This window comes from Camelus ferus, chromosome 7 (assembly GCF_009834535.1).
Source record: "Camelus ferus isolate YT-003-E chromosome 7, BCGSAC_Cfer_1.0, whole genome shotgun sequence".
NCBI classification, from domain to species: domain Eukaryota; kingdom Metazoa; phylum Chordata; class Mammalia; order Artiodactyla; family Camelidae; genus Camelus; species Camelus ferus.
The window spans coordinates 29,030,693-29,045,027 of NC_045702.1; the positions used below are offsets into that span (position 1 = coordinate 29,030,693).

The 14,335-nt window shown below is 39.1% G+C and overlaps 1 protein-coding gene across 5 annotated transcripts in view; it reads right to left on the bottom strand.

The window, feature by feature from the left end:
- Positions 1-14,335, bottom strand: part of CFTR (CF transmembrane conductance regulator) — a 168,450-nt gene that overhangs the window by 15,197 nt on the left and 138,918 nt on the right. For all 5 annotated transcript variants that reach the window (XM_032483621.1, XM_032483623.1, XM_032483624.1 and 2 more), the window contains 3 exons: positions 9,360-9,449; positions 1,282-1,454; positions 562-667 (listed from right to left, as the gene is read on the bottom strand). In XM_032483621.1, coding sequence (XP_032339512.1) covers positions 568-667; positions 1,282-1,454; positions 9,360-9,449 — 363 coding nt within the window. In that variant the 3' untranslated portion in view covers positions 562-567. The remainder of the gene's footprint in view (positions 1-561; positions 668-1,281; positions 1,455-9,359; positions 9,450-14,335) is intronic.

The following is a 14,335-nucleotide window of genomic DNA, read 5'->3' on the forward strand; positions in this document are numbered from 1 at the left end:
ATACATCAGCCTCAGAATTTCCTTGTGACTAAGCCCGAGGGAATTTGTAAATATCAGTTGAAACAATCTCTGACAGTTCTGAAAGCACAGTTAGAAGGTGGGTGGAAAAGGTACTAAGCTGAACTCCATATAACGGCTAGAAAAATGAAATAATGAAACGAAGTTTTCAACTCCTGCATTACAAACATACATCAGATGGCAAGAAAATCCGAGCTTGTCTTGGACTCCATCCAAGGGAGATTTAGTTACTGAAAGCATAAGGATTTAGTATTTTTTATGGCTTGATCCTCAAATAACTCAAAAAGTACAGAGGTTCCAATTTATTGATGTAACTTAGTAATATGCTGCAATTTTAGATCTGCTGAATTCCAACCTCGCCTCATTATACAGATCAAAGTGAGAAATGTGGGCAGGTATTTTGAGGACAGCTGGATCGCTCTATGGCATGTGTTTTAAGGAAGAGCTTTGTACATTACTGTGACTTGCAGGAACGGTCACATATGAAATTGTTATCAAGAATCCAAGGAGAGGTGAGATCTTAGGTAAATTATAAACACTCACCAAAAATCACTGACATTCCAACACTGCTTCTATCCTGTGTTCAGAGAGGATTACTGTGCAATCAGCAAATGCTTGTTTTAGGGTTCTTTGAATGATTTGGTATGTTCTAGAAAAGGAAAAAAAAAAATATAACATCACAGAACATAATCTGACTTTATCCTTGATAACATACATACTGTTCTACCAATTTAATTCTTTAAGTTGAATATCTTTCCTTAAGTACTTTTAACATAATGCTGAGATAGAGTAAGCCACAATTGCTTTTCCAACCATGGACTAGATTCTAAATTTTCATAAATAAATAGGACAAATATTTTTGAAAAAATTTCCCAAATAAGTATATTTTTCATTATGTAGAATCACTGTAGTTCATCATTTTATGCTATAAATATTTCCTGTGGTATAAATGGGATAGTAAGGAAAACCATAAGGATCCAAGTATGCCTGCGTAACCAAATATTTCATCACACACTGATAAGGAGGGAGAGTTTGTATAAATTTTCCAAAATTATACTCAGAATAGAACAGGAGGCTCATATACTAAGAAACAAGCACTTGTGCTCACATCAAATAGTTAACTATTCCACTGGGCAATTATTTCATATCTAGAGGGCATCTTCCACTTGCAGACATGACAGCTTGATGGAAATCTGTGTCAATGTGAAGTCAGCCTCAATGATTCTGCTCCCACTGTTAAATAGCAGGAATTCTGAAACTCACATTTGATCCAAATGAGCACTGTGTTCATCAAGCAGCAAGATCTTTGCTTTGCTGAGAACAGATCTGGCCAAGCACATCAACTGCTTGTGGCCATGGCTTAGGACACAGCCCCCATCCACAAGGACAAAATTGAGCTTTCCAGGAAACTGCTCTATCACAGATTTGAGTCCAACCTACAGAAAAGAAAGAGGAAAAACACTGTGCTCAGGAAGTGTAGTTCACCCACTACAAGGTTAAAAACACCTAAGACACACGGGAGTGCTGAAAGTTTACATTTCATACTCACCCCTCACCCCCACCCTCACTCCTGTTATTTGGGTTGAATTGAACAGAAGACTGTGTATAATCTCAACAGCTCTAAAAACCAGGCTACTGTTGGTTTCAGCGCTGTACTTCTTTCTTTCTGGAAATTTTTGATGAGTGCCAGGTCCTCCAAAAGGTAATGAAATGATAAATGGTCCATGACTCCTGCAAGACTCAGAGTTTATAAAGACATACACAGATGATGACAACACAACTGAATACATGCTAGAAAAGGTAATATGTACAGGAGGCAATTACTTACTCTATCATGACAGGTTCTTTTAACTACTTTCCATCCTCTATTCTGTCATAATAGACCATGAAAGGGAGTACTAAAAAATCAACTGAGGAGCCACTTAAAACTACATACAGGCAACTCATGACTCATCTCGCCAATTCATAAAAACTGATTTTAAGAAATTGATGAAACTAGGAAGCAAAAATAATTGGAGTTAAAATAGCAGTAACTTACTAGAGATTTAAAGGTACTTAAATATTGGGGTGAAATATGAGAGTTGTATTAGGGTCAATGGCTTTTTTTTTAAGCTAGATGGGAAAAATAAATTGAAAATGCAAATGAGATATATAAACCCATTCTTCTGAAATAAGACAAAAAATATATCTTGCCTCATATTACTTTTTTAAATAAACATGCTTTGATGTATTTTTTTTTTGCCAAGTTTTGCTGAGTGTTTGAGGGCTAAAGAGACACATAGATGATTATATCTTGCCCTTGGGAGGTCTGGGATTTAGTATTGGGAGGTAAGATGTAATATAAGCAGAATGAGATAATAGCCTTAAGAAAAACTCATGAGTTGAGTGGTGAGTTCAGAGATGGCCCAAACATCACTGCGTTTGTTCAGCAAATATTAACTGTGTGCCCATCATATATACTGTAGACAATACTCCTTGCTTTGACTGGGTTTCTCACGAAAGCCACCTCACTTTGTGAGAATTCATTAATGTTTGAAAAAAGTTTCTGAGATGGTAGGAAATGTAAACATATTAGACAAGGGGGACTACTCTGATGTGCCCTAGATCTTAAAACAAAAACAAAATCTCTCACTTGTCTCCAGGTTCTCCTTAAGCTGTTATTTACTATCTCACCCCTTTGCCATCTAGAAATCCTGAATAACGAGTGTTTATCTGTTGTCTCCACTGCCTGAGACCATAGACTTTTTCCTTCTTCAAACATCTATTCCTTGGCTTATCAGAAACCACACCCTCTATGACTATTTCTTCCTATGATCATGTGGAGTTTAACACCCCTCTTCCTGTCCCTTGAATATCAGCTTTCCTCATTCCCAACTCTCCAAACTCTCCTGCTGAGCTCTCATTCATTCTTAGGGTATCCACTACCACTGATAAGCTAATGATTTTTCATCTTTATCTCTAGCCCTGGACCTCTTCTAAATACTTCTTAAATCCTCCTCCTCCTTGCTAACCTTATTACAACAGCACTAGTCCAAGTCACAATTGTCTCTTTAGCTTCAGACTATAAATCCCAAGTGGTTGATTTGTTGATTCACTGCACAACCACCCAGGGATCCTTCTAAAATATAGATTTGACCATATAATTTCTCTGTTTTAAATGCTATGGTGGCTCTCCTCCCAACAGAATAAGTGAACTCTCTCATGTAGCATACAAGGCATCCAGAATCAACCTCCTCATTTTTACTTCCAGCAGCACTCAACACACAATGTGTAGTTCCCTGTCCACCTTGACCTTCTCAGGTCTGTGCCATTGTTTTGCCTGGCATACCCTTCTGAATACTGAACATCCTTTAGGGCAGTCAGGCACATGATCATGTAAGCATTTGTGCAAGTTCCCCTGCTAGACTGTCAGCTTCCTAAGGGTAAAGACATGCTGTTTAGTTCAGTGCCAACATGGGACATGCTGTCAGCCTCAACACATTCATTCATTTGTTCAACAAATACATATTGAGTTCCTAGAATGCTGGCCAAATAAAACAAACACAGTTTGGATGAAAGATAAATAAACCCAAATTTAAGACAGAATGACTAATGGTAAGTGAATAATGCTGATTTAAGCTCTCCCAATATAGCCTGTGATCTAAGACAAGTCACTTTGCCTGTCTGTGTGCTTCCGATTTCTCATCTTTAAGACTCTATAAAATCCCTTACAAATAAATGATAAATAAGAAGTTCTTTGACACTGATAGAGATGTCACCATTTCATTTCAGATCAATCAGAAATACTTGAGAATTTTAAGTCAAATTAAGCATCAAGAAAAGGACTGATGACAGCTCATAAGTCACCCGGAAGTGGCTTTCAGTCGGCTCTCCACCCCCCGTTTGCTGATGATGTCAGGTGTGTTACTGTAAGTCCACTTACCTCACTGGAAAAAAATGGGGAAAATAATGGAATAGACTTCCAAGGCTTGTAACGAGGATTAAATGAGGTAATTTGTGGAAAGAGCTTGCCACAGAGTGTAGCATGTAGTAAGTACCTAATCCACCCTAACTCTTAGTATTGTTCGAGCCTGGGAAATCCCAAAACATGGGCCTGGTCACTGAAACCCTTCCCTAGTGTGACAATAAGATTTGTAATATTTTCCCATTACAAGTCACCTTGGAAAGTAAGTTATCAGGAAGTATTGCAATACTAGTTATTTATGTCATGCCCGTAGTAACAAGGCTGAGATTCTGGTAAGAATGTTACAGCACCTTTAGATTCACACCAATCATACCCTAATTTCCTCAAGGCCATACTGGGAAAGCAACTTTAGGTGTTATACTTTGTACTTTCCTGTGATAAAGAGCTGAGCAAAGCATATGGTTTTTACCCAAATGACACTATTTCTTAACACAAGTAAATAATTAAGTCCCTAAGCATATAGTACTGTCAACATTTAGAGAACAAAACTGTAAAAAAATGACGGCGAGACAGAACAATCTAGGATGCATTTGGCCACATTCCTATCTCACTGTTTTACTCACTGCAGGCATAGTAAAAACCTTTTAAAATTATATTCACTAGAGAAAGGTCAAGATAAGTTAGTAAAACTTTAAATTTGAAGTCAGTGAATATTTAACAAATATATTAATTACCTATTTTCTGTCAGACATAGTGATAGGCTTTGGAGAGAAAATGGGAAGCAAGACAGATTAATAATTGTTTTTTTAAAAGATACAAAGTTCTTGTTACCAACTCCATGTGCTGATAAGAAGGGCTTAAATTAACCTTGTGATTGTTTGGATGCTTCATCATGTATTCCTTAATAGACTCCTAATGAGAGTTTATTAAATTCTAGGTACGATGGCAGACCGGGGAATTCAAAGATGAATAATACTGGGCCCTGCCTTCAAAGGAACTCATAGTTCAGAGGGGGAGAAAAATAATAAATGCGAAGTTACTGTTCAAAGAGAAAGGTGCTGGGGTGGGGGGAGACTGAAAAGGAAGTTGCTATAGAGATCATCTACTTCAGTGATCTTTAACAGCAGAGTTATTTAAAAATAAATATATACATGTATATATACACATATTCACATATATTCCCAATATAATATGATGTACACTATTGTCACAAGCCATTTTTCAATAGGTTAAAAATAAATACAAACTGTAGCTTAGCTATGACCAAACTAAGGTGAATTAAAAACTACTAGAATCTAAATATTTCTAATTATTTTCATTACGACTTGGCATTAAAAATAAATCAAAGCATCAACAGTTTCTGCCTATAAAGAACTTTAGGACAAGAGAATTTTCCAGCTTTATTCAGTTGAGCTACTAAACCATATGTACTTCCAAACTGCTATTTACAAAGAAGAAATTTTGTTTTGTGACACATGAAACTGAAAAATGTATAAAGTCTTTACAGGACCAGGCATTTTCTTCTGAAAAGAAAATCAGGAGTGAAGTGTGGTTGGACTGAGTAAGTCCATTGGCAGTCTATTGACACAGACTCTGCCAACCCCCTTTAGACATGCCTTTTGCTACTCTGTAGGTTTTCCAGGGCAAATTTTCAACTTAAAAGGCCACAATTTCTGACATTTAGCTTGCTCTCTAAAATAACTTACTTTATTATCAATGTGTAAGAAAGGAAACTATTTTATAAGTAATCTAAAAAGCAAACAATTACCAAAAAGTTTTCATTCATTCTAAAACTATTCTAAACCTTCCTGAAACCAACAGCCGTGCTGCTTGGATGACAGACACTGGGACAGCTCATGATCATAGTCGAGGGACTCAGCTGTTCCTACACCCACCACCAACCTCAGACAAGTCCCTCAGACTTCTCCAGGCTCAGCAACCTCATTGCTAATGGTGACACCTATGGCGCATCAATGACAAGGCTGTCTTCATGATACATTACACCTGAATCATTTACTTATTCATTCATTTCAATAATCAAATCAAATCAAATCAAATCATTCATATTTATTGAACACCATCCATGTGGCCAATGTGACTCTAAGCACTTGAAATACCACAGTGACTCATCCCTGCCCTTGAGGAACTTATAGTCTGGTGGGAAACATGGACAAGTTGAAGTAAATCTCTCTCCTGTGTAAGGAAAGCTGTGAAAGGGGTGGAGATAAAGGATACACCTCGGAGGGGCTTCTTCCTCAGACTTGAAGCATCAGGGCAGGTTTCTGGGGAGCAGGGGTGTGTAAGGAGAGGCCTGAGTGAGGAGGAGCAGGCAGTGAAGAGCTGGCAGGCAGTCCCAGGCACAGAGCATGTGAAAAAGCCTCTGGAGAACAGAGAGCACATGTGCCTTGGAGAAACCAAAGAAATTCAGTGTAGTTGGATCTTGGTAAGTGGGGGAGGTTGGGGAGAGAGTTGAGAGGCAGGCAAAGATGAAATCACAAGGGACTTTATAAGTCACCTTAAGCAGTGTGGATTTTGCCCAAATGTCAATAAGGAGCTTGGGGAAGGAGAGAAACAAGTGATCAGATGCAAAGCTGCAAAGAGTAGAATGAACTCTAGGGAGCCAATAAAAGGGAAACCAGACAGGAGCCTATTTCAAAAATCCTCATAAGAATTAGGAGTGATGCGAGATGGGGATTGAGAAAAGTGAATACATCTAAGTTTTTGCAGGAGACAGCCTTGACAGGTCTTGGTATGTGGAGACAGGTGGGGAAACTGGGAATCAAGGATGAGCCGTAGGTCTTGGCTTTGGACAGCTGTGGGCTGGTGCTGCCACTCGCTGGGACTGGGAATGCAGGATAACTGTGTGGGTGGGGCAGATAAGAAACTCGCTATGGGCAGAAGGTGCTTGTCCATGCTGAGATGTCAGGTGAGGAACACTGGGGATAGTGGATTTGGGAGTCATCAGCATAGAGGTAATAATTAGAGCTAAGAGGATGCACGAAATTTCCCAGGACGAATAAGTAAGACAATAATTAGGACTCTGTCAAACAACAACATTTAAGAGCTAGCGATGTGAAGACCACATGAAAATGTGATTATAAAAGCTCACATTCACTTACTACCTATTATTTGCCAGCCTTCACCTGGGCCCATTATACATAGTAGCCTGAAAATTTACAACAACCCTACCAATTTATTAAACCACAGTGTTAGAGGTCTATTTTTTCCCGTCAAGAGTCAGCTTCTTTTGAAATTCTCTTTGGTCTACACAACTGGTAGTCAGTGCTCCTGGGGAGAAGCTATCCAGCCCTAAGCAGTTTGGGGGTGGGGAAATAAGTTCTAGGTCTTAGATAGAAACTCTCTTTCCTTCCCTTGGACTTGCTTTAAATTCATCCGTGGAATGATAAGGCACCCAGTGCCAAGATCCAGTCCCCATCTGCAAAAAGAAGGTTCCACACTGGAGTCTGGGGCCAAGTCCCAGGTGGGAATAGTGTTCCCTGGCCTGGCATTGTCATTGTGTGAGCTCCATCTCAGGCAAAGGGGAATTATGAAGAAGGCGCTGTTGGGATAAGACCCAGGTGTTTGACTACCTGGCGTTATTCAGTTCATTTCCTTCTAGAGAAACAAGTCACACCAAAGTCACAGGGAGGACAAGATGAGATGACATTCAATCCCAGTTTGCCCTTAACAGTCCTGGTTTACACCTTTCTTCCCAGTATCCTGTCCAGTTGAGAAATTGAGGACACCCCCAAAAGGTCCTGTTTGGGCAAATTATATGTTTAACCACATAGGGTTAAAGCTCAAACCCCGTGACTTGTAAACCAATGCCTTTTCTGCTTCTCTGGGCTGTTGCTTATTTGTCTGTATGCTATTCTCAGGCCTCCTCAACAAAAACATATCAATACTATGTGACATTCATGTAAAGACAGCCACAATATCTCTGCTTGTGAACAGCAAATTTTTTTAAAAAGGATTAGTAGATAGATATACCTATATATAAGTTGATCAAACAGAAATCTAAACAGGTAAAAATTTTTGTATTATATTGGTATTTAAAATCTTAACCATGTCTTCTAAAATTTCAGCTTATTTTTATGACTCTGATTTCCTGTAAATTTTATTGACTTGGCAATACTTGCAGATTTTCTAAAGTCCAATGTCTTCCTTTCAAAGTTTCTCTCCCACCACATTGTGTTCCTATAGTTCATTCTCTGAAGTCACATCAAAGATCTTAAAATGTGTCACTGTGGTTTAGTTAATGTTTTCTTTAAAACCCCTGTTTGTTCGGTAATAAGGAAACTTTGATAATGAAAACGGTTACTCTAAGTGCATTTTATTAGGGGCATGTGAAGGTTGGGCACTCAATGGGTAAGTGTTTAACACTCACAGGCATTTCAAAGCTCCTGGCAAGATCCACTCTGAAGGGAGGCAGACAAGGAAAGAGCATTTGGGATAAACAGAATCGGGCTTTACAATAAGGACCAAAAATGTTGGAAATGGTGGAATAAAGTTGTTGTCTAAGAAGACCTTTGAATCTCAATGTTGTTAGGTCCCATCATTGTAGTCTGCCATCATCCACAGCTTTGGACATAAATCTCAAGTTTAATAAACCTAAAGAGTTTATGTTCCTGTTCTCTTAAATATAATGCCTGTATTTCAAGAATTATCAGTTAAGAGCTAGGGTGTTCTGTTAAGGAAACCAAGATTTCCACTCTCACTCTCCCCTAACCCTAAATTTTTCCATATAAAGCCTTTAATTATAGTGAACTGGCTGTTGGGTAAATATACGGTATGAGTTAGGAATTTAGATTCCATTTTAATTCACATATTTCATATACAATATCCTAATGACCTCAAGGGATAAAGTAGGCCACAGCCAAGTCATGTGGCATTTTGCCTGAAGGTACTCATAGTCATAACCCCTGAAGGCAGTTGACTCCTGGTGACTTTTACAGAAGACCGTAGCCATCTGCAGGTGCTCCAGAATAGTCACCATCCTTTTGTGCTAAACCCATGCTTCCCAGAGAGTAGATCCATTCAAACCAAAGCCTCTGCCTTGTGTTAGGAAAGCTCAGAACCCAGACAAGGAGAAGATGAGACAGTGTGGAGAGACGAGCCTATGGATCAGGAATAATCCCAGTGTGCTACGTGTAGGCGTCGGGGTCTCTCCCAGTTCATGTCTCATTGATGCTCACTGCTGGGAAGAAGGCCAAAGTCATGCAATCTCTGGGGCCTGATACTTGGAGACTCACCACTGAGGTCTCATCCTAAGAAGTGGGTGCCCCAGGGATATTAGAGTTCTCCAGTTTAAAGTTGTACACATACACATGCACACACTTGCACAAAGGTAAGTGTGGAAAATGATCTCAGCTATGACGACCACTCTTATGTATGTATGAGCTAACTTTTTCAAAATTATCTCAGTTAGTAGCCTTACCTCATCTGCAACTTTCCATATTTCTTGATCACTCCACTGTCCATAGGGATCCAAATTTTTTCTAAATGTTCCGGAAAAGAGGAATACTTTCTATAGCAACAGAAAAAGAGGAAAGCATGAATAATCTAAGCATATTTGTATATTTCCCTTATTTTATTGTGAAATATTCCAAACCGAAAAAAATACTTTAAAAACAACGTAACAAACATCCATGTACTTACCATCCAGTGTTCCTACATTTTACAAATTTTATCATATTTGCTTTGTATCTTTTTTAAGAAATAAAATACTATAGCTACACTTGAAGCCCTTAGTGAACACTAATCAAATCCCAATGTCCTTAGGAGAAAGAAATTGAGATCATTGTAAGTTATGGGAAATTAATTTGTTTTATTTCTAGCAATATTCCCTATTATAAGCAAATGTAATATAAAATTAAACAGTTAAAAATTATAAGTTTATGAGTTATAGTTAACTTGTTAGAACAAGTTCCTATTTTGTTCACGGATTTTCTTCGGATTTCTTTTTATAAGTCCTAGCTTCCTAAGGGATTTTGAAACTGTATGAGTTTATAGGCACTCAAACACACATGTTCATAGGTCTCTAAGCCAAGGCACACTTCCACTTAGACACCCAGCCAGACACAGAAGAGGGGAGCAACTCAGCATCTGGTGAAAGAGTGAAAATCAAATATTTGTTTATGTGAATGCATGTCACAGAAGGGAAGGGAGCCAGATGAGGAAGATCCTGCTGAGGTGACAGAACGACAGCCTAATTTCCTGTAAGGAGCATTGCACAACTATCACCCCTACTTGCTACATCACTGTCTACTTAGGTCTGCCTATAGGACTAAACCAATGTGTAAAGAAAATCACTGTCTCAGTGAAATGCTGATGCAACAATAACAATAATGTCTAGCTCTCTCTGCACACGTAGGTGAACTGAAAAACACTTCTGATGTTAACACTCGGAATAATTCTTTCTCTGCCTTGTTTCTTTTGCCTTTGTTAACAACATCCAGTAAGGAGAACTGAGAGTTAAATTTCTCAAAGCTTAGGTTTCGCAGTTTGCTTCAGACTAAGAGAGAATGCTCAGTGCCCATCTGACCTGTGAGGAACTGCACGAGGCAAGTTGGCCCCGGATGAATGGTGTCTGTGCCTCTCGGGCAGAACGAGAGCATCCTCACCATGGCAGCCAAGTTTAAGGGGAGTCACTTTAGAGACCTCATTCCCTGGAGCAGAATTTATGGCTTGAAGAACAAAATGTTGCCAAATACCTCAGCCAACCTCTGGAGGAGGCAACAAGAAGACTCATGCTGGCATTTTTTAATCTGCATCAAATCACACTCCTAAGGGGTGCTCCCTCTGCTTTACAGACGTGAATATGAGAGAAGAATATACGACTCATAAGATCATAAGATATGATGGATATATTTGTGCCTCCTCCTCCAAGCTTCCAAGTTAATAAAAGTCATGTCCAAAATAAGCTAAAGAGAGCAGACAAACTGCATTACTGGGGAATTCTGATAAGCCAAAGAGAATTAAACAAGAAGTGGCTCTGAGAACTCCAGTCAATACATTAATGAAGCAATTGGGTTTATTTAGTACCTAAAGTTCAAAGGCTTGCCGATGGAATTTTGCCATTTACTGCATTTCACATCTTTTATTTTAATATTGTGGTTTTTTATGTAACGGCTTCTAGCATTGTTGAGAAAGATGTGAAATAACAACTGTGAGGGTTTCCCAAGTATCAGACAACATGTTACTTCACAAAAGTTATCTTCACCAGGAACTCAGAGGCTGGAACCCATAGCTCCGGTTTATGGCGGGCTTACCATGAGCCAGGTGAGGCTCTTTACATGCGTTATCACTTTGTGTCTTCATTCCAACCTAATGAAATAGCTTCCATTTTCGTCCATGAAGAAATCACAGCTGGCAGAAGTTAAGTGACTTGCCCAAGGTCACTTAGCTAGTAGACCGTAGAGCTGGAATTCAAAGCTAAGAATGTTTATCTCCAAACCTGTGCTCCTCAAAACCATAGCAAAGTGCCTCAAGTCCTGTGCAGACCAGTTTTGATCCATGATCTGGAGCTCACGAAAGATTAAAAATTGGGCAGGAGCAGCCCAGGTGGGTCTATAAATAGCTCATCAGCAGAGTCTAATTTAAGCACTGCTAACCATCCCTCTGGCCACAGGCTCAGTTCCTGCACCTTGAACTGAGACTTTATCTTCCTCTTCTTATGCAGGACTTGATTTGAAAGCTTTTACATGGGTTGTAGTGTCCTTGTAACCTTCAGGGAGACTTACACAACCAATAGAACAGCGCAATAGGAAATTTCACTCTGGTTAAATGAAAAAAATCCCATTCTTCTGAAGGACTGTAGAGGTAGGTAGGTAGAGGCCAAAGGTATCCTAACATCAAAGCAGACACAGGTTATTAAAGGCAAGGTGCCTTGTGAAGATACTGTGGCCATGCAGCTCTGGCCTGGCAGGAATCTCTACGAACAGGAACCTAATGTCTTTGCGCTTCAGTGTTCTCATTGTAAAATGTGGGAGATGCCATCTTTCTTCTCAAATCTGCTCTACCTCTGGGCTTTCACATTTTAATAGACAGCACCTTTGTTTTATCAGTCCACAAACTTCAGAGTCATCTACAACTTATATTTCTCCCTGATCTTCCCAGAAGGAATCAATCATCAGTCCTGTGGATTGTTTTGCCCAATAGATCTCAAACCCATGTTTCTCTCTCTCTCCTGCCCCCATGTAGTTCAAGCCCCCAGGCATCCTTCTCTGAGCACTTCAAGAACCTCCCCCTTGATTTTCTGCCTTTCCCTCTTGCCTCTTGTCTAGTCCACTCTCGTTTAGCAACCAAAGCCGTCACTACAAGTATAAATTGGATCACGTTGTTAACCTTCTACAAAACCTTCAGCAGCTTTCCATTACATTCAGGATGAAATGTAAAATCCTTAAGACAGACTGCAGACCCTGCGTGACTCAGCGCGTGACTCAGCCCCTCCCGCTTCGCCTGGCCCATGCAGCTCCTTCCTCTGCTCCACTCCCTTTTTCACTCCAGCCACATATATGGCTTTCCTCCACCTCCTCAGTTCATTCCACACATTCTATCCTCCCTCCCTGGGAATCTCAACCCCTACACCTTCTTCCTATGGCCAAGATATCCTCCAGGTCTCAAATTAGATGTCACTTCCTCAGAGGTATCTTTCCTGATCCCCAATAATGAATAAGGTCCCCCAAGATATGATGTCATAATACCTACACTTTACTTTCACAGCTTACAGTGAATATTAGAATTGTATATGCATTTATGAGCATTTTGGTTTTAATGCCTGTCCCTTTTCCTAGACCATGACCCTGTCATTAGCACCCAGGCTTTACATAGTATAGGCTCAATAAATATTGCCTGAATAAATATTTACAGAAAAATCTGTAAAAAAAAAAAAATTTACAAAAAATCACATCACATGGGCCGATGTGAACATAAGAAGTAAAAATATGAAAAATCATGGTCAGAGTCCAGCCCATACTACTTTTCTTCCTTCTGGAAGAATAGCTACCACAACCCAGAGTCTGTAAATGAGAAATATGAACAGCCCATTAAAACTTTTGATCTTTCTTCATAATTGCTTGAGAAATGGTACACCTACCTTTTTTTCACCATAGCCTGATAATTTATATATAATATTCATCAAGTGTATGGAAATACATTATATATTAATTAGTTTTATTTAAAATAGATATATATTTAAAGTTATGAAGGAAGAAAGTTACTCGTTGAAACTAGACACCCAAAAGTTTTTTAAGTGTAGTGGATTTGATACCATTCAGAAATTCTGTAGGTCTTTTGTATATAGTTTATGATCTAGCATTAAAGTAATACTTTAATTTTAACTTTAAAGAAAACTTAACTGAACAAACTGGTTAAGTTAGAATTCAGTTTCACACAGTTAATCAAACATTCCATTCTTGTCTTACAAAGAGCATCTGGCACTCACTCTCTTGCTTTGAGGGGCACCAGTAGGTGTCTCCTTGCTTCTGCACTATTGTAAACAGTATTTCTACAACCTCATGTCTAAAGCTGAGAGGTCCTCGGAGGCCACCTATGTCCTTTACCTGGTTTACAATGAAACAGCCAGGGTCCTGAGAAATTATATGGATTGGCCAAGGTGGCACAGTCTGATTGTGCAGCAAAAAATATACCTAAAACTATACATCACAATGATCTTATACCTTTCTTTCAAGAAACTGTTCACCAGTAGGAAAATTAGGGTGTGCAAATATTTGATATTTACTTAATGTCATGTATGTATGCTACAAAGAGCAATCTTAGGACTCAAGGAAGAACAAAAGAGCACCATTGTTCACCACCTGACTAATCTCTTCCCTGAAGCAGACTCCTTAATCGCTCAACTCGGTGGAGATAACCGAGCGGGCATGGAGTGCTCCGAGCTGGTCACGCACAGGCAGCAGGCAGTGTGCTTTAGCCTGGGATGTCAGATGAAAAACGAAAAAGCATTTGGCTTCTGTGGTTATTGAATGTAGTATAAACTAAATAAGCGGGAGGAATGACTCCTTATCCTTACATATACGGTGTTGTTTGTCTCAGAAGGGAAACACATATGTATCTATCACATACAGTTTTACTAAAGTGTGGCCCAAATGCTTATAAACATCAAAGTGTCTGTAATCTTGCCTTTTGGTGATGTCTGCAAAACTTTATCACAAGTTGAATTTGTCAATAAAAATCCATCCAATAGGAACGAATCAAGCTCCTAAGGTGGCATCACAGAAGTAAGTGCTGCTTTGCTTTGAGCAACACCTAGTAATGAGAACAAGGTGAATAAAGTATTTATGAGTCCAAACTGTTTCAGGCTGATAACAGAGAATAATGTTATAATGCACATATCAAGTTTGTATGCAAATGATTGCATGTAACATGTCCAAATTTTTATTTCCATAAAGC